Genomic DNA, 19,179 nt, shown 5'->3' on the forward strand with positions numbered 1-19,179 from the left:
CTGGCTCTGAACTGTGGTCTCTCACACAGAGGTGCTAATTGGAGGGGCAAATAACAAAATGTTATTTGACGTTCTGTACAGTTACCTTCCATGTGTTGACTTGATGGTTTAGTGCCTTTTTAATAAAAAACAACAACAACTCCATCCTTTGACACAGATTGAAGCTGTGGGGGAGACTAGAGAGAATGTGCTGGTGTTCTTCAAGCTGCGTCCCACAGTGATCACAGAAGATAACCTTCATCACAGCCTTCTGGTTTCATCCATGCTGGAGTCTCCCATTAACACCCTCTATCAGGCTGTCAGACAGGTTTTCGCACCTGTACTGCTAAAGGTGAGTCTGTCCCTGTGCATTGAGAGGTTCCAGATATGTTACATGAAAAATCATTATCTGTAGTTAGACTAAGAAAGAAAGTTTTTTTTTTCTTTTTGTTTTTTTTTAACTTTCCTTTTGTTCTCTCAAGGATGAGCGTTGGCGTTCTGCATTTGACCCTAAACTGGCTGGCCTCCTGAGTGAGCTGGAGCTGGGTCTGGGTTCAGTAGTTCGCCAGTCTGGGACACAACCTTCTGCCAAGAAGGGTTGCACAGAGGAAGATGTCTTGGGTATGCGCACATATTGTTTGCAGAGTATATTTTAGCAGAAAGGGTGTTAATGAATGGTTATGGTAGTTTTTTAAATTGTTGGATTTTGGAGCGATGTAATCATATGCATAATGAGTGGTAAAACGTCTTGCGAGTATGTGTATATCATTTTGTATATCACTGATTACGTTATGACTTTTAGACATTGTACATCATATTTCTTACACTCTGCAGGCATCCTGACTCCCAGCGATGAGTTCCAGTACTGGGCAGATCTCTCAGAGTCTGCAGAGAAGAGTAGTTTGAGAGAAAGATCTCAACATTTCACGGAGCACTTCAAACCAATACAAAAGGTATGAATGCATGTATCAAGACTTACTCATTTAAAAAATGAATACAAATAAAAATGAATACAATTATATGATGCTAAATATAGTTTTTGTACAAAGGGGGGAAGGTAATTAAACTATGAGATGAGAACTGTATTCTGTTACTGTACTAAGCAATAATTCTATAAATAAGCTGGTAAAGCAATGTTATTTACAATATGACAAATTTAGACATTTAAAATCTTTAAAGCTTAGCACTGTATAAGTGCTGTTTTCAACAGTAATTTGTTACTATTACATAGCTGTTAACACACCGGGAGGAAACTAAAAATGATCACTGATCTCTTTGTGTTGCCACCAGGAATACGATGGTCTCGATAGCCTATCTATGTCTGATGTTATGGATCTGGTGGAACAGAGCAGGGACGCTCTGGATGACATTTGGAGGCAGACTGATTACGACCCTTACCCAGAGACACGCATGGTCCGCCTCATGGATGTCATCGGTAGGACTCTCAGACACACACAAACCAAAAAGGGGAAATGAGAGAAAATATTTGCCAATGACAGTACTTACTTACTCCTTATATTACAAAGTAATAATTGGCCATATTTTGGGAACTGAAACAAATGTCCTTTTTTGTACTTGCTACGCACTGCAATTACGTACTTTATGCTAAAAATAAAGCGCTTACATGCTTTAGATTGCAGTGACGTACTATCGAGGTCTCTAGGTTTTGGATAATATGTTGCCAAATATACCTGTTATGTGCCTGTGAAATCTTTTTTAAATTGTTGGTTTTTTTTAAATATGCATATGCATGTAGCAACTGTATTCTTAATCTTCTTTTTGCATTTCTTTATATCTACCTGTACAAGGCGGGGCCCTGGGGAGATTTGTCCAGAGGAAGCTGAGTGGTCTTAAAATCTTTGAGGAACCATTTGTATTAGTGAGAGAGAACCTGAGAACGGGTTTTGCCATCTGTGAACAGTGGGTTGTAGCCTGTGAGCATTTAACTGGACAGGTATGGGAAGCTTCAGAAAATGAGAAAAAATAACAGTGCATTTGGAAAATATTCACTTGTTCTACATTTTGTCACGTTACACATTTTTAATAAATCAGCTAAAATTTCACAGAAACTTTTTTTCACTTTGTCATTATGGGGTGTTGTCTGTGAAATCTTCTGGTGAAAACTGAACTTAATCAAGTTTAAAATAATGATGTAACGTGACAAAAAATGGAACAAGTGAAGCGCTGTGAATACTCTCCAAATGTACTGTATGGTGTAAGAAATATATTTTCTTCAAGCTGGAAATAGTGTGTAAAATTTGACAGATACTGTTTCTTCATTTTGTGAATTAAAAGCCAGATGAAGATGATTTGTGTTCAGTCCCGGAAACCTGTTAAATTATTTTTGTTATTTTTTCCTCAGGTCTGGAAGAGACATGCCCCCCACCCCTGGAAGGGAAACAAACACTCCCCGGAAACCCTGCAGTGCCTCGCAAACAGATTGAATGAAGTAAACTGTGGCTCTGTTCCAGAACACTTCTTGTTTACTTTAACGAAAACAGGCAGAATTTTTGTTTTGTTTTGCTTGTTCTTGCACAACCTCTTTGTTGTTTGCTTTGAATACAGCGATTAAATGAAACTTACAGACACACTTTTAATAATCAGTTTCCTTCTTGCTACTTTTTTAGACGTCACATTTAGGTGGAATTTTCCCTCGCATGTTTTCTACTGAAGAACAGAACACAAAAAAGTGTAATATAAGGCCAGTAAAAGAGATTGGCCCTTAAAATAAATAGATAAATAGAAAAAAATTGTTTTGGAGCTCTTGTTAAAATACATTCAGGCCTAAGTTTTGTCATTTCATAAGTTGTCAGTCTCTTATAAAGAAGACCTGTTATTAAATAGAGTATTTGATTATTTTTGTTTTTAATTTCAGAAAGGTTTTATTAATTGAAACACATGTAGCCACTATTTCCTCTTCTTTTTTTCTGACAACTATATTTTATCTGCCCTGTTTTCCATGGATGGAACATGGATGTTTGTTACTCTACACTAAGAAGTCACAAGTCATATTGTTGACTCTTGTGAGAATGGATATTGGACACTGATGTGCACACTGTACACTTTTCTGTTTATGTTTTCCAGGTTGTGACTCTACGTGTGGTTCATGAGAAGCTGCTGTGTTTGCTACCAGGAGCGAAGCAACAGGCTCTGACTGTAGAGCGTGTTTTCGAACCATTCTCTGGGCTCAACCCTCTGCATTACAACCCTTATACAGAGGTTCGATATAAAGAACTTCACGTGTCTGTGTATCTCGTTTCTGTCATCTGTATGCAACTGTTGTGGATTGTGGTAGACCGAGTGGTAGCAGTTCAAGTGAATCATTGGTATTTATCACTTCTGAAGAATCACAGTTTAAACCACATTTACCACTGAATAGGCTCTGTGTGGCAGAGACGTGCTACCAGATGGCTGGGAAAGTACAGCTGAACTGGTGATAGAAACCAAATTCCAGGAAGATATTTAGTGTGTTCAGAACCAAAGAAGGAAGATAAAGACACTAGGTGGTGGAATGAGGAAACACAGGAAAGTATTCAAAGAAAGAGGTTGTCCAACAAAAGTCAAGTCAAGTGGCTTTATTGTCATTCCAGCCATGTGCAGTGGTACAATACACAGTGAAACGAGACAACGTTCCTCCAAGACCCTGGTGCTACATATGACATATAACAGACAATCAACAGAGGATTACATAAAGTGCAATGTGCATAAATTGAAAAAACAAAACAAAAAAACAAACAAAGACAGTCCAACACCCAACAGAACAGGAGGATACAGACACAAAACAGTGCGGACACAACAGTGCAATAGAAATGTGCAAAAGATTAAGTATTGTGCAAAAAGTCACTTGGTTCATGAAGGTGTGCGTGTGTGTATGAGATTCTGCAGATAAGTGATTGGTAGTGATGTGTATGAAGGTATGTGTGTGTGTGTGTGTCAGTCCAGTCACTGAGTGTTCAGGAGTCTGACGACCTGGGGGAAGAAACTGTTTCGCAGTCTGGCAGTGAGGGCCTGAATGCTACGGTACCTGTTGCCAAAAGGCAGCAGGGTGAAAAGTGTATGTGACGGGTGTGTGGGGTCCTCCACAATGCCGGTGGCGTTCCAGATGCAGCGGTTACGATAAGTGTCTGTGATGGAGGGAAGAGAGGCTCCAATGATCTTTTCAGCTGTTCTCACTATCCGTTGTAGGGTAGTGCGATCCAATTTTGTGCAGTTATCATACTAGACAGTGATGCAGCTGCTTAGGACGCTCTCAATAGTCCCTCTGTAGAAGCTGGTGAGAATGGATGGTGGGAGATGGGCTTTTCTCAGCTTCCACAGGAAGTAGAGATCCTAGAAAAATTGGGATTGTCAAGAAGAAGAAGAATAGTAGACAGGTAAATGAAAAAGCTTATAGTGAATTGTATGTAAGGCTGGGTGCTAAGGAAGATTAGATTGGCTTGAAAGGATGTGCAGCAGGTTAGGATGGTTAAAGATGGAGCTGTGAATGTATTTAAAAGTGACAGGAGTGTGTTAAGAAGATGAAAAGAGTACTTTGAGAAGCTGATCAATGAAGGAAATTACAGTGACAGGAATAGATAGAGAAGGAATGATCATCATCAGTGATCATGAAGTGCAGAGGATTAATAATAGCAATCAGTGCTTACTCTGATTTTTTTGTGCTTTTATAGCCTCTTTGGAGAGCAGCAGTGGCTCAGTTTGAGCGTCTAATGGCTCCATCAGAGCAGGAGGTTGCTGGCAGACTGAAGAGCTATATAGCTGATGTACAGGACAACCCACAACAGGTAGTGAAACATCACACTTCAGCTCAGATTGTGAAATATTGTGTGGGTGTGTGCTGATGAGTTAACTTACTGGATTTGCCTGAGTGTGTATTTATTTCCCAGCTATTACAGGTATTTCTGAAACATAAGGAGCTTATAAGACGTCCCACCATCCGCAAAGAACTGCAGTCAGAGAGAGAGACCCTACTGGCGAGATTACTAGACGACAACAAGGGTACATAGTACACACACACACATACATACATACATACATACATACATACATACATACATACATACATACATACATACATACATACATATTTTTCTCAGTTTTTGACTTTACAGTGATTTGTCTAAACACTGGAGGATAATACAAACACCTTGAATAAATCCTGTTTATGCATGCTGTATATTTATGTGACAGTGAATGCTGAATTAATGTTGTTTTAACAATGTTATTGTCCATAACAGCTGATTTTATTGTGTAAGGCTGGGAGAAAGAAATTTAGAAATGATTTTGTTTGAATAGAGCAATAAAATTCTATAGATGTTAGAGTGAATGTCCTGAGAGCAGTATGGTGAGTGTCTAGGAATGCTGGTATTAGTTCAGTGTTATATGTTAAATAATATGTCTAATATGTCTTCTCTCTTTTGGGAAACTAGGTGGTAATAAATTGTCACTTCTGATTTCTGACGCCCCCTCTTCTCTTTTGGTTTTCTCAGGTCTGAAAACTGACTTTGAGACACGCTGCCATGGAAGTCCTGGTGACAAGTCTGGCCCCCTTATTGGCCGAAACCTCCCTGAGGTGGTCAACAAAATAGTTTGGGTGCAGCAGCTCCTACACAAGGTGACTGGTTCATTTACAGCTGCCAGAATGGCGATGTAGAGTATGGCACCAACATGTGAGCACACCTCTCCTAACCCTACCTTACTGGCCAAATAGCACCAAACCCAGGCTTCTCCACAGCAACCCAGACTGTCAGTGGCAGCTCATAGATTTACCTGACATAAAAAAAAACTCTCAGTCAACTTTATTGTTATGACACGACATTAATGTCAAAAATTATTGCTACTGGAACTTTTATGGCCCTACACTGTAAATGCCAACAAAATGTAAGATTTACATGAGGTACTGTGTTTAAGCTGGTGATGTACCACTTACTTTTGCTTTAATGATGAACAATTTCTTGTTCATTTACTTTTCTGCATTCATAGTTCAATCAAAATTTTCAACCTCGCTGGATGAAATGCTGCCTCCACTGTTTTTTTACAGATTACTGTAGACACTTACTGCTATATCTACCTCCTGGCCTCCTCCTTACATACTGATGACAATGAAAAGCAATGTGAAGCAGCATTTTCAAATTTGGATTAATTGCTCCATAAGACCTGCCACTGATTTTCAGTCTAATTTTGTGTAATGAGGCATATTTCGGCTGTTTCTTCCTGTTCCCCTTTTGACAGCCACCCTTTCACTGAAACCGTTTCTGATGAGCCTTCAGAAGTCATTTGGGTCATTTGATAGTCCAGATGCATATCTCAGTTCCTGTGTCAGCTCTTTGCTGGATTTTTTCGTATTTGTTAAAGACAAGGCTTTCAGATACTGTTGATGTGCTGTAGATATTTTTAGGCCTCAACTTCTTGAATTTCCTAAAATATTCAAGTCCTCAAATTGCCCAGTTTCCTCAAAATGCCCAAAGATAGCAAATAAAGTTTTCTCCCATATGTAGACACAATGCTGGCTTATATATTTAGTTAGGTGCCTTTTTTATGCTGGAATAAGTCATAGGTCAGTGTTAGGAGCTTAAAAACATAAAAAAAACTTTGAAAATGGTCAGGTACACAGAGTGGACTGAAAATGAGTGAAAAAGCAGCTAATCTTTAAAGAAAAACTTTGGAAAAACTTCAGAAAGTCTGAAGAACAATTGCTCAAGACCACTTTAAAACATTTTGAGACAGTTTCATTCTTGAAAGCAAGATATAAATAAATGTAGAGTGCTCAAGACTTTTGTACAGTGCTATAAAACAACTGTTACATTTGCAGTTTTTTTTTGTTTCTAATATGTCAAATACAAAATAATTTCTGTGACAGTCAAAAGAAAATGTATTTTATTTTCATGTCTTTCATTCTTACAATAGGTTGAAGACTCTGTCCGCCTAGCTGAGGCTCTGCTTTCAGATCTCTCTGGGTTCAAAGGGTTCCTGCATTTCTGTGATGACCTGCTGGAGATTCTGAGGGCCTATGAACAAGAGCAGTTTGAGGACTGGTCAAGAGATATACTTTCTGAGCTGACTGACCCAAAGTCAGGGATCAGGTCTGTAATATTTCGACCTTAGGTTACAAAATCCTAGAAATGAAAGTGTAAAGAAGAACTTCAGTTGAAGCATCACAGAAGAGTATGTTGGTCATTAATATACAAGTTTGAAAGAGGCATGCAATTCTACAATGTTATTAAATCCTTTTGCAATTGTATGCTGTTTTTTTGTATTTTTTATTTAATCATTTAAAATACCCAGAGTGGAACGAATATTGGCTTGAATGGATGTTACATTTTGCACTTCTCTATTCTCACACCCTGTATAGTCTTCAGGCCAGTAACCGTGTGATGGAGCTGGACCATGATGATGGCAGACTCAAGATTCAGTACTCAGACAGACTAGTCAGTCTGCTCAGGGAGGTCAGGCAGCTCTCTGCCCTGGGCTTTTCCATCCCAGCCAAGATACAACTGGCTGCTAATACTGCAGATAAATTCTACAGACAAGCCATTGTCCTAAAACAGGTGAGAGCGGAAGCTAAGACATGCAATATTTTTTCTTTCCTAATTTATTTATATACATTCAGTTGCCACTTCAGTTGTTACGTGCAGGAAGTCCTGAGTTACATCCTGGGTTTGCCCATTGCCCAAAAAAGGTGCTCTGTTGGATTGAGATCTGGTAATCGTGGAGGCCATTTGAGTACAGTTTATAAAGTGCCAAATCACAACAGCAGTTGCCTCAAGGCACTTTATGTTGTAAGGTAAAAACCCCCCACAAGGTCAGGTGACCCCAAATGAGCAAGCACTTTGGTGACAGTGGAAAGGAAGAATTCCCTTTTAATAGGAAAAAACCTCCGGCAGAACCGGCTATGGCATTTAAATGATGATCAGTATTTAATATGGAGCCTAAGTGTGGCAAGAACATATCCTTCAGACCATCACACCACTACACCAGCACCACCGGCCTGAACCACTGATATAAAGCAGGATAGAGCCATGTTTTCATGTTGTTTACACCAAATACTGACTCTGTCATCTGGATGTTGCAGCAGAAATTGAGATTCATCAGACCAGGGAATGCTTTTTCTAATCTTCTATTGTCCAGTCTTGTTGAACCCATGAGAATTTTAGTTTCAATTTCCTGCTACTACCTGACAGGAATGGCATGCAGAATGCTCTTCTGTTAGTAAAGCCCAATATAGCAATAAGGTTTGGTGTGATTTGTGTTCAGAGATACTCTTCTGCATACCTTGGTGGTAACAAATAGTTATTTGAGTTCCTGTTGCCTTCCTGAATTAGTCTGACAAGGTCTTTTTAGTTTGCTTGCTGGTGTTTTCTCTCTTTTAGACCAGTCTCTGTAAACCCTAGAGATGGTTGTGAAGGAAAATCCCAGCAGATCAGCAGTTTCTGAAACGTTCAGATTCAGACTTGGACTAAATTCATTGAGTTGGTGCCATGTGATTGGCTAATTAGATATTTTTGTTAAAGAGCAGTTGAGCATGTATTCCTAACGTAGTAGCCAGGGTATATCTGTGTATATCTTTATGAATATCTATTGCTTTTTTTATGCTCGTATTGTTACATATTACCGTTTTCATAGGTTGCTCATTTCTACAACACCATTGACCAGCAGATGATTCCCTCTCAGAGACCTATGATGCTAAATCTTGCCCTGGCCTTTGAGCATGTCATCAAGGTACAGCACACGTTTGAAAGTATTGTTTTATAATACTAATTGTATAAGAGTCAAAGTTGATGAGTTGTTCAAAATGAAAATTTGCTTGCCATCGATTTTGTGTCTTGACGTGGAGATAATCGGTCTGCTTGTCTTTGTAAGAATCCTCGTTCTCAGTCAAAGAAAACAGGAAGTAAGCTGCAGATCACCTGGGACAACCCCAAAGAGTTAGAAGTCTACATTGGCAAGCTGCAGGCTGCTGCTGAAAAACTCTCCACCGAAAACAGGAAGTTACGAAAATGGCACACTGACTTCATTGAGAAGGTGCTAGCAGAGACACAGTATTTAAATTTTTGGCCTTTAGTACAGTTCTTTGCAACAACACTTCCCCACTCAAATTGGAATAAGCAGCAAAAGTCTTACTATTCTCTTTGTTCTTCTCCGTATCTGTGGGTACATTTTTTAGGTCGTGACACTGATGAATGTTGACCTACTGAGACATCAGCAGCGATGGAAGGATGGTCTTCAGGAGCTTCGTGCTGGTTTTGCCACTCTGGAGGCTCAGGTATTGACTGGAGATGTCTTGGATGGAATGTGTCGCAGATGTTTTGCCTAATAGGATTTTTATTTTGTGCATAAAATAATTTTTTACAAATAGTTGCGTTGATTTGGCTATAATAGTAAATAAAAAAAATTAAAATACGGAAGTAAATATGTCTCCATGTTTTCAGCATGAAAACATTCTTATTTCAGGATAAATCATTCTGGATAAATAGTTAAAATATTTTTTGTATAGGAAATAAAAAGTGTGTGTGTGTGCGTTTGTGTCTGTAGGGCTTCAGGTCTGATGACATGCGGGCATGGCGTCAGCACTGGAACCATCAGCTGTACAAAGCTCTTGAACACCAGTATCAGACTGGGCTGGAAGCACTGAACAAGAACTTGCCAGAAATACACATTGATCTCACTTTCAAGTCAGTGCCCAAAATTTCACTTGTCCAGGTTTCGCTTTCTCTCTCTGCCCTCTAACTCTTGTCATCTTTTTTCCCTTCTCTGCATTTTCTCTGCATCTACATTTTCAACTTCTCTTGTCAATAACAGCAACTACTGACTTTTCCCCACACCTCTCACTTCTCACCCTTGGTCATATCAACAGTTTTCTCTACCTCTCTATCACTTCCTCTTTCTTCTAAAAGGGTATCATCGATTAATGTGGATTTAAGAGTAAACCGTGGAGTCGTTTTAATCCTGTTCTTGTTAACAGGCAGGGCCGCTTACAGTTCTCGCCACCATTTGAGGAGGTGCGTGCACGCTATTTTAGAGAAATGAAGCGTTTCATCTCGATCCCAAACCAGTTCCGAGGGGTCAGCACCCAGGGGGAGGAGCTCATCTTCAACATCATGATTGACAGGAATGCGTCTGGGTTCCTCACAATTTTCAGCAAGGCTGAGGACCTCTTTAGTCGCCTGGAAGCTATACAACACAAGTTCAAGGTGTTTTGACTTTTATAATTACTCTGAGAGTGATTTGTTATTAACTTTCCTTTAAGAGAGCCTCTGTATAGTGTTTTATGTACAAAAAAGAAAATTTGCATGTTGTGTAACTCTTTGACACCTGGACCGGATTTGAGGCTGGTCAAATTCGGACTCGAGATTTAATAACTTCCGATCAGTTATTTGGCTCAGCACTTAAATCTTTAGTATTATCATCATCATGGTTCTGACTTGATTTTAGTTTCTTTCAGCAGCGTACCATTTTATATATGTACGTATATTTAAAATAATGAAACACTTGTCACAAGTTTCTCACTGAAGCACTGCACTGAGGAATAACTGTATTGCTGTCTTTGAAAGAATGAAACCTGGATCAGTCATGGTTCTCTTTTTTTTTTTTTTTGTACTGAAGCTCTGTTGTTTCACTGCTGTGTTCCCCTGCATACTACCATGACAGAACAGTTTATTGTCTTTTCCCTTTAGTCTGCGATCATGCATGTATAAATTGCAGGGGGAAGCCCTCCGCCCGCACCAGACTTCTCTTTTATCTCATCTTCTCTTTACTTCTCTTTTTATTTAGTCATCTGTGTCTTGATGGATGATATCGTTACTGTCACCTTTAACACAGACACCTTTAAAAATAGGAAATATGCACTGCACCCCGCCTCACTGTGATCCTGTGTGCGTGTGTGTGTGTGCGTGAGTGCAGGAGTGGGTGGTGTTGGGACAGACTGATTTAGAGAAGTTGATCGAGAAGCATTTGAGTTCTGTGCAGGACTGGGAAAGAAATTTCAAAGCCCTGAAAGCCAAGGGAAAAGAGTCAGAACGTTTACCCAGGTACACATCACGTATTAACTAATGTAATTAAACCTGGTAAAATGAAAATGATATTTATGCTTACACATAAGGACAGTAAACATTGCAAAAAGTGTATAGACTGTATTGTTATATACTGTTTATATAACTAGGTCATTCACAGATTGTTTTGATATCTTAACAAGTTAATTGTTAATCGAGTCCTCTGAAGTGTTTTTCTCTGTAACAGCTTGGGAAGGTTTGTTTAATCATACCAGCAAAGATCACACATCAAATTCATAACTTTTAGAAAATGATGCACTCCAGAAAAGCCCAAGGCATTATGTTCTGTTCTCTACTAAGAATTTGTCTCACTGTCTGAGTCAGTGACCTGCTTTATCCATTTATAGTTTTACTTATTATATTTCTTTATTGGGTACAGTTTGTGCAGTTAAAAGTGAACTTACACCACAAATGTAACACTTAACAACTGCATTTCTGTCACTGGCCTCCGTTCTTTGTCAGTCAGGAGAAAGTGGACTGCATCACCGTCAACTGTGAGCCTGTAAAAGCCGCCATAGATGACCTGATTCAGAGGCTGTTTGACATGCTGCTCCTCTCACTTAGGAAATCTATACAAGGTAAACACAGACACCTTGATTTTCCTTGTTTTTTCCAGTATGTAATGTTTGTGGCAGAACGAAAACACTCGAGCCAAGCCCCCACTTTGTTTCTCTCTTTGCATCAATAAATGCTTTTATATAAAAGACATTAAGTGTATCTCACCAATGAAAAAACATTGTTTTATTTCTCTTTCTCAATTTTGTGTCTGTGTTTTGAAAATTTGTTTTCCATTTCTTCAGCTCTAAGATATCCCCTTTGCTCTCACTTTCCCTTTCCTTTTCTGTTTTCCTTTTTTGAAAGTATATTCTCTTCCTTCTTGCTTGCAGGCCACACACAAGCAATAGAAACTTTTGTGACAGAATCAATGGAGGCCTTGTCCACTCGACCAGAGAGTATGGAGGAAATTGGTGCGGCTAGTGCCAAATATAACCAGATACTTGCCCGCAAACCTGAAGTAAGACACAAGCACTCCTAAACCCAGCTCGTTAGGGTTTTTTGTAAATTTCTTCCTTCCTTGTTTGTGGGTAATTTTAGAATTCAAGGTTAACTTTCATACACCTAGTAAAACATTTTGCTCCCTGTCAAAGAAATAAAAGCTTTGTCTTCCTTAATGCATTTTACAGTATGTCTCGTCATATTTCTGATTGATTTATAGCATTGGTCCTATAAGTCCACAAGGAACGGTCTAAAATTTAACCATGTCATTTGAAACAAACTGTGCTTCATGTCTATACAGATTCTACCTCAGTTCCAATTTGCTGAGGAGAAGAACCGCTTGCTACGTGCGGTGGCTGGAGCTGGGCTGGACTCTCTCTCTTCACTCAGGGCCAAGTGGGACAAGCTGGAGCTTGTCATGGAGAGCCACCAGCTAATGGTCAAAGACCAGGTGACATATACTCATACAGACACACTGAGATCAGCTTATTGCTCCAATTGGTTTTTCAGATCCTACTTTCCTCAGAATGACTCCTTCTTTTTCATGCATGGTACTCTCTTAGGTGGAGGTGATGCGAAGTTATGCGGCCAGTCGTATCGATGTTTACAGGGCAGATCTGGAGCGATTTAAGGCACGCTGGGACCAGCTAAAACCTAAAGATGAGATGCTTGAGACTGGTGATCATGCTGCCCTGCTTGTATGTCTTCAGACAATCAGGGACAAACAGCAAGAGTTTGAGGAGCTAGAGCTTGTGCGCACTAAGCTGCTGTACGTTTATTTTCATTCAGGTTTATTCACTAAGAGATTTAGAATGTTTAAAGTATTTGGGATTTTTATTTCCTTTATCGTGTGCCACATGAAAAACTTGTACAAGATCATTTTCAGTTATGACTCTGGTGTGAAGAGATCGCATTTAGTTCAATTACGGCCAAAAGTCTGACTCTCCTGTGCTCTCCTCAGTGAAGACTGTGCCTATTTCAATCTGGAGACTCCGTCTTTCTCTGTGGCCGAAGAGACAAAAAGAGACATGGAGGAATGCAGCCAAATGTGGGGTCTGTATGAGGAGTGGCACCAAGGGTTCTCAGAGAATGCCCAGGAAGACTGGATATCATTCAGGTAGAGGGGGGTCATGTTTAGGGCTCATATCTTAACTTTTATGTAGAGTACTGATTACGTTTTTAATCAGTACTATGTGTTTAGTCATGTAATTGTGTGTGTTTTTTCTTTTAATTTACAGGAGTAAAACATATGTATTTGAGGAGTTTTTGTTTACTTGGCAAGACAGACTAAGAAAACTAGAGCAACCCACTGTGATGTCTGTTAAACTACAAGGGGAAGTCGACAAATACAAGGTATATACTAGTACAGTTCAAGTAATAATATGTCGCTGCCTTCTTTTCGTATTCAATTCAAGTCTTCTTATCTGAAATATGTGTGTATGCTTTGGCGGAGTCAGATATCCAGAAAACTTATTCTGGTTCTTGTTGGAGTTTACTCAGAAAATGTCACAGCAATTAGCTGCTACATTTTCATATACAGTTTGTTTAAGTGGAAACATGACTTAAAAATGTACACAGTTCCATCCTTTCTCCTCGTTTCTCCTTTTTGAGGCAGGGTACACCCTGGACAGGTCACCAGTCTGTTGCAGGACTAACACATAGACACAGACAACCATTCCCACTCACATTCACACCTATGGGCAGTTTAGAGTTTCCATTTAACCTATCCCCACTAACTGCATGTCTTTGGACTGTGGGAGAAAGCCAGAATACCCGGAGAGAACCCACACAAATGGGGGGTGAACATGCAAACTCCACACAGAAAGCCCCCGGCCTGATGGTGCTGCCCTGTCGTACCACCATGCCACCCCCAAGCGGGAATCCCAGCAAAGGTGGGATGTTCCCTCGGGGGCTGTGACGTCTCATTTGAATCTACACGGCTGTGAGGGAAATCTTTAATCTGACTTTATAAGTGATCTAATTACAAATCTTGTTTTGTTTTCTTGTTTTTTGTTTTTGTTTCCTTTTCTTTTTCGTCTCAATATCTAGAACATGATTCCAGTGCTGAAGTATGTATGTGGGGACCACCTGTCTCAGGACCACTGGTTGGACATGTTCCGTTTACTAGGCCTCCCAAGAGGGATGACTTTAGAGAGACTTACCTTTAGTGATCTTCTTGCTGTGGCAAATACCATCATAGAGAAAGCAATGGAGCTCAAGGTCTGTACAAACACACTTTTGAAATTGTATATAAATGTCTTTTTTAGCGCCCTAATCTTTAGGGAATCAGAACTCAGTAATTTTCAGTAATGGCATGATAAAGATCGTAACTGATATATATAAAGCTGCTTTGGCCTGCATTTGTATATTTGTATTGGCCCGAGTTTCGCCTTAATCATGTGTCGTGCAACATGTAGTATACATGGGGTAACGAGAAGCGATTAACACCTCACGACCAGCTCCCGATCAAGAAAATCGCAAGAAAATCAAACCTGTCTGAAATCCTGAGGGTATTAAAGCAACCTCTCACACGGTGCACGCACAAACACAGAAATGGAAGTGAAAAAGTCAGTACATCACGACTCGAAGCTGAGAAATGTTAGTCTTCCAGGTTTTTTGGAAAAAGTTGGCATGTTGGCAGATTTCAGTGATGTGTTGGAAATGTAATGAGGCAAACGGGCGGTCCAGACGCAAAACCCTATATGACTGATGCAGAGGCGTGTGTTTTTTGTGTGTGCATGTGGTGCACATTGATATAGGATCTGAACAGTCGTGCTCAGGCGGAGGTGACGATCAGAGAAGCTCTGAGGGAGCTGGATTTGTGGGGAGCTGCAGCTACCTTCACCCTCACTGAGTACAAAGACAGCAGCGGGCGCACTCTCACCCTCATCAAGGACTGGAAGGATATTGTCAACCAGGTAGATGTGGAGCACACATTAAAAAAAAGACATCAAGTCAGCTGTTGTGTACAAATATAAAATGCAGATTTGGTTCACAATGCCACACTGAATCTCTGAAGTTTGACTAGGAAAGTAAATTGAGTTTTTTTTTAATTGGTTAGAGTTGACCATAAATCATTTTATGAAAAATAGTCACATCTCCTGGATGGACCTTGCACCCCTCCCTGGTTGTCTGGTTCTCTTTTATGGCCCTCAAAAATCATGTTGTATATGGTGACCCAGAATTGAAAGCAGGTTGTCTGCTATTCAGAAGGTCCATGTTTCGATCCTCAGTTCCTGCAACGCTAAATTTAAGTGCCTTTAGGCAAGATCCTGAATCGTCAGTACCATTTGATACCTCCATCTAGGTTTGCAGGTGTTACATTAAAAATGCGAGTGTAAAAAGGTACTGTATAAATTGCAGTTCATTTATTGTGGACTAAACTAGGAGAAGGTTGAATACAGAGATCTAATGTAGTTAGATCAGGTGCAGTTAGCCTATAAGAAATTGCTGGGCAGCACAGTGCTTGAGATAGTTCAGAGAAATAAGCTAGAAATTAGCTACTTACTTATAGTAAAAAGAATACAAATCGAGATTAAAACCCCTGAAATGTATCCACTTGTTGAAATTCACTAAAGAAGCACTTGTTTGCTAAGATGGAAATGATGGCCAAATAGGAAACTTTAGACATTTTGAACATTCAAGTGGCTAATGAGATTTTTCTGTTTAATGACTCCAGAGGGACAAACAAGCAAATCTTGGCACTTGCATCCCTTTTTGAGAAACAGCTTCAGTTATCTGCTGCGCTCATTCATCCTCATCTTGCTTTACATTTGTCCTGCTGTAGTTAATCTTTTGCCTGTCTAGATTGGATTGTTTTAGATGTTCTATATTGTTGACTATTGAATCTGCGATGGCCTCTAGATATAATTGAGCTTCATTATATCCTTGGATAGGGTGGCACAAGATTGCTGCTTCTTTCCTCTAGTTTAATTTATCAGAGGAAATTGAATAAGAAAAAGAGCCACAAAGGGATTTGCTGCAATTATACACTTTTTTTGGACTAAAGTATTGCTTTTAGTGATTTAGGCTAACGTGGTTTAAGATACTTCTTGAACACAAATGTATCTGAACATGAGCCCTGAATATACCACATATGGACAAAAGTACAAGACTGCCTACACATACAGTACAGGAGCTTCTCAGCTATGGAAACCTCATCTCAGCAAACTCAGTTTTTGTGCTGATGTTAATGCCAGAGGCGGTGTGGTCGACTTACTGAGTCAACAGAGTGAGGGCGACTTTTACGAACTATGCACCTCAGCACTTGGCACTCTGACACTTTGTGGCTGAGTTTCAGTGGTTTCTGGAAACTTCCACTTTGTAGTAATGCCACTTATTGTGAAATATTTACAAGGGTAGAAATTTCACAAGCTGACTTGTTGCATCAGTGCCACACTTGAATCCAATGAACTCTTTAGAACAGGGGTCTCAAACCAAAATGGGCTGTGGGCCACTGCTGGCACTGTCATCTCATTGGAGGTCCACTTTAGTGTTCAAGTAATACAAAAACAAACAAACAAACACAAAAACACCCACAAATATTTCCAGAAATATAGTGTTTTGCTAGTTTTCTTTAAATGTCAAATATTGTATAACAAGACAAATCTGCAAATGTGAACGTAATTTTTTTTCCTCACTCTTAACTGAGCCCTTTCAACTGATACTACTTTGAACTATCAAATAAACAAATTGTTACTGTCTTTCTGATCAAACGCGTGGCAGCACTTCTACTCTAATTTTGTTTGTATTTAACAAAATAAAAATGCAGACGTAATTGTACACATTAGTTTTTGACTTCTAGTGAAAATTGTTTTCTTTACAAATAACTCTCTCACTGAACCAACACAGCCAATCCCTCAACATGTTTGTACTCTCTGCTCATATTGTTTTCATATTAAATCATTTTTTGCTTTTTAAAGAACTTATTTCAACATTGCATTCAGCAACAAACAAATCATGCCTAACAAAAAAAGTTCAATATGTAATTGCATTACATTTCTTCACGTCAAGTAGGAGTGACGTGGGCCACAAGTGGCCCCCGGGCCGAAAGTTTGAGACCCCTGCTTTAGAATGACCCATACATAAGGTTTGTAGAGGCTTACCAAGATAGAACCCATTGTGTCTGATTGTGAAATAGTGTTATTGTTTTTAAAAAAAAAAGCATTATATAATTAGTACTTGCTTCTTTAAATGTTGCTGTCCATATTTACATGCAAATGTTGTTTCAGTACATCAGTGAAATGTTATGTCAGGCAGTTCAAATAAAAGAGCATACTTGACTCAATTGTTAGGGAGACATAGTTGACACTAAATGCCTAAATGACATCTTATGTATTAGGTATTACGTTTTCACCATTTCTCTGTCTATCTAGGTGGGAGATAATCGCTGTCTGCTGCAGTCGCTAAAAGATTCCCCTTATTACCGCAGCTTCCAGGACAAGGTCAGGTCAAGGTCTTTAAATCTATGAATAAACTTTAAGTGCTTAATTTTTTTTATGTATGGAAAAAGTACTTTTCACATACCTTTCTCAGCTTGTATTGGTACATGCAGTTTTTAAAAAACAAATTTGGTTCATTTATATATTAACATTTAATCCCTGATGAAGAAACTGTGACAAAGGTTTGAGTATTTACTCCACGTATATCCAGGTCAGTCTGTGGGAAGTTCGTCTGTCCGACTTGGATGAGTATCTGCTCAGTCTGAATGCCATCCAGAGGCGCTGGGTTTATTTGGAGCCCATTTTTGGACGAGGAGCATTGCCCCGAGAGGAAGCTCGCTTCAAACGAGTTGATGAAGACTTCAGGTACAGTGTGTGCAGCTCTGTGTAATAACACAAATGAAGCGTTTGCCCATTTAGGCACAATGGTGGCTAACACTGATACTTCACAGCAAGAACGTTCCTGATTTGGACCTTTCCTTCTGGTGTTTGAATGTGCGCACTCACTACGAGTGCATGAGTTTTCTTTGGGTAGTCTAGCTTCCTCTGACAGTTGAAAGACCTCCATGTTTGCAATGTATAGAATAAAACACCATTTGACTGTGTGGTTAAATGTGGCTTGTAGTCTGACGTACTTTGAGTGTTCAGTAAGATTAGAAAACCACTATATACTACATGTGATAATATACCATAAACTACATGTGGCTTCTCTTTTGCTGACAAATAGAAACTGGCATAACTGAACATTTTCTCGCTCCGTGTCTTAGGTCTATAATGTCAGACATCCAGAGAGACAACAGAGTTGTTTCTCTGAGTTCGAGGGCTGGCATCAGAAACTCCCTCGTCACCATACTGGACCAACTACAGCGCTGCCAAAAGTCACTCAATGAGTTCCTGGAGGTGAATACGCACGTGTGAGAAGACATTTGCTTTCTTTCACATGGGTTTCAAATATCACCACTACCTAAATGTGGTTTTGTGTCTGCATCACAGGAGAAACGGTCTGCCTTCCCACGGTTCTATTTCATTGGGGATGATGATCTGTTAGAAATTCTTGGGCAGGCAACCAACCCTAGTGTCATCCAGTCACACCTAAAAAAACTCTTTGCAGGTCAGAGACATGTGTGTTCTTACATTCTGTTGTTGCTGATAATCGTTTGCATTTATCTGCTGTCGCTCTGTCTTCTGCCTGTTTTCCCCCTTTTGTTATATTTGTTCATATTGTTTGAATCATAGCGGTTGTATTGGATAGTGAAGGTAGTCTGCATATATATTCCCTTTGCAGGCATCCACAGTGTTGTGTTTGATGAGCAATGCCAGCACATTGTCGCCATGTGTTCTTTGGAGGGAGAAATTGTGCCACTCAGAAATATTGTACACATTTCCAGCCTTGTGGAGGTAAAGCTATGAATGTATATAAATGGATAAATAGTATTATCATTGTTGGAGGTCTAAGGAGGTACTTGTAGTATGTTTATCCTTTTTAAAAATGTATTCAAAGCAACACAAATATGTATTCATTTTAAACGTTTTATATGCTTTTTCTTTGAACCTTCCTTTGTGGTTCTGCATAAACAGTTTTCCTTCGTTTCTAGGTGTGGTTAAGTGAGCTGTCTGTGGAAATGAAGGAGACCCTAAAGCACTTGCTGTATGAATGTGTGTCGGCAGCAAAGAAAGGGGAAGTGGACCCCTCTCGTTATCCATCACAGGTGCACACA

The 19,179-nt window shown here is 39.6% G+C and overlaps 1 protein-coding gene across 1 annotated transcript in view; it reads left to right on the forward strand.

The window, feature by feature from the left end:
- Positions 1-19,179, forward strand: part of dync2h1 (dynein cytoplasmic 2 heavy chain 1) — a 121,918-nt gene that overhangs the window by 3,453 nt on the left and 99,286 nt on the right. Inside the window, exons 2-33 of the mRNA XM_005720933.1 lie at positions 158-331; positions 462-600; positions 814-932; positions 1,270-1,414; positions 1,788-1,933; positions 2,342-2,428; positions 3,064-3,198; positions 4,647-4,760; positions 4,863-4,974; positions 5,466-5,590; positions 6,883-7,058; positions 7,328-7,523; positions 8,599-8,694; positions 8,836-8,997; positions 9,140-9,238; positions 9,508-9,647; positions 9,938-10,166; positions 10,876-11,003; positions 11,487-11,602; positions 11,912-12,039; positions 12,322-12,471; positions 12,584-12,789; positions 12,982-13,137; positions 13,259-13,373; positions 14,070-14,240; positions 14,780-14,938; positions 17,396-17,464; positions 17,673-17,827; positions 18,229-18,361; positions 18,455-18,572; positions 18,747-18,859; positions 19,057-19,170. Coding sequence (XP_005720990.1) covers positions 158-331; positions 462-600; positions 814-932; positions 1,270-1,414; positions 1,788-1,933; positions 2,342-2,428; positions 3,064-3,198; positions 4,647-4,760; positions 4,863-4,974; positions 5,466-5,590; positions 6,883-7,058; positions 7,328-7,523; positions 8,599-8,694; positions 8,836-8,997; positions 9,140-9,238; positions 9,508-9,647; positions 9,938-10,166; positions 10,876-11,003; positions 11,487-11,602; positions 11,912-12,039; positions 12,322-12,471; positions 12,584-12,789; positions 12,982-13,137; positions 13,259-13,373; positions 14,070-14,240; positions 14,780-14,938; positions 17,396-17,464; positions 17,673-17,827; positions 18,229-18,361; positions 18,455-18,572; positions 18,747-18,859; positions 19,057-19,170 — 4,425 coding nt within the window. The remainder of the gene's footprint in view (positions 1-157; positions 332-461; positions 601-813; positions 933-1,269; positions 1,415-1,787; positions 1,934-2,341; positions 2,429-3,063; positions 3,199-4,646; positions 4,761-4,862; positions 4,975-5,465; positions 5,591-6,882; positions 7,059-7,327; positions 7,524-8,598; positions 8,695-8,835; positions 8,998-9,139; positions 9,239-9,507; positions 9,648-9,937; positions 10,167-10,875; positions 11,004-11,486; positions 11,603-11,911; positions 12,040-12,321; positions 12,472-12,583; positions 12,790-12,981; positions 13,138-13,258; positions 13,374-14,069; positions 14,241-14,779; positions 14,939-17,395; positions 17,465-17,672; positions 17,828-18,228; positions 18,362-18,454; positions 18,573-18,746; positions 18,860-19,056; positions 19,171-19,179) is intronic.

This window comes from Pundamilia nyererei, unplaced genomic scaffold (assembly GCF_000239375.1).
Source record: "Pundamilia nyererei isolate P.nyererei 1_Seehausen unplaced genomic scaffold, PunNye1.0 scaffold00003, whole genome shotgun sequence".
In the NCBI taxonomy this organism is placed as follows: Eukaryota; Metazoa; Chordata; class Actinopteri; order Cichliformes; family Cichlidae; genus Pundamilia; species Pundamilia nyererei.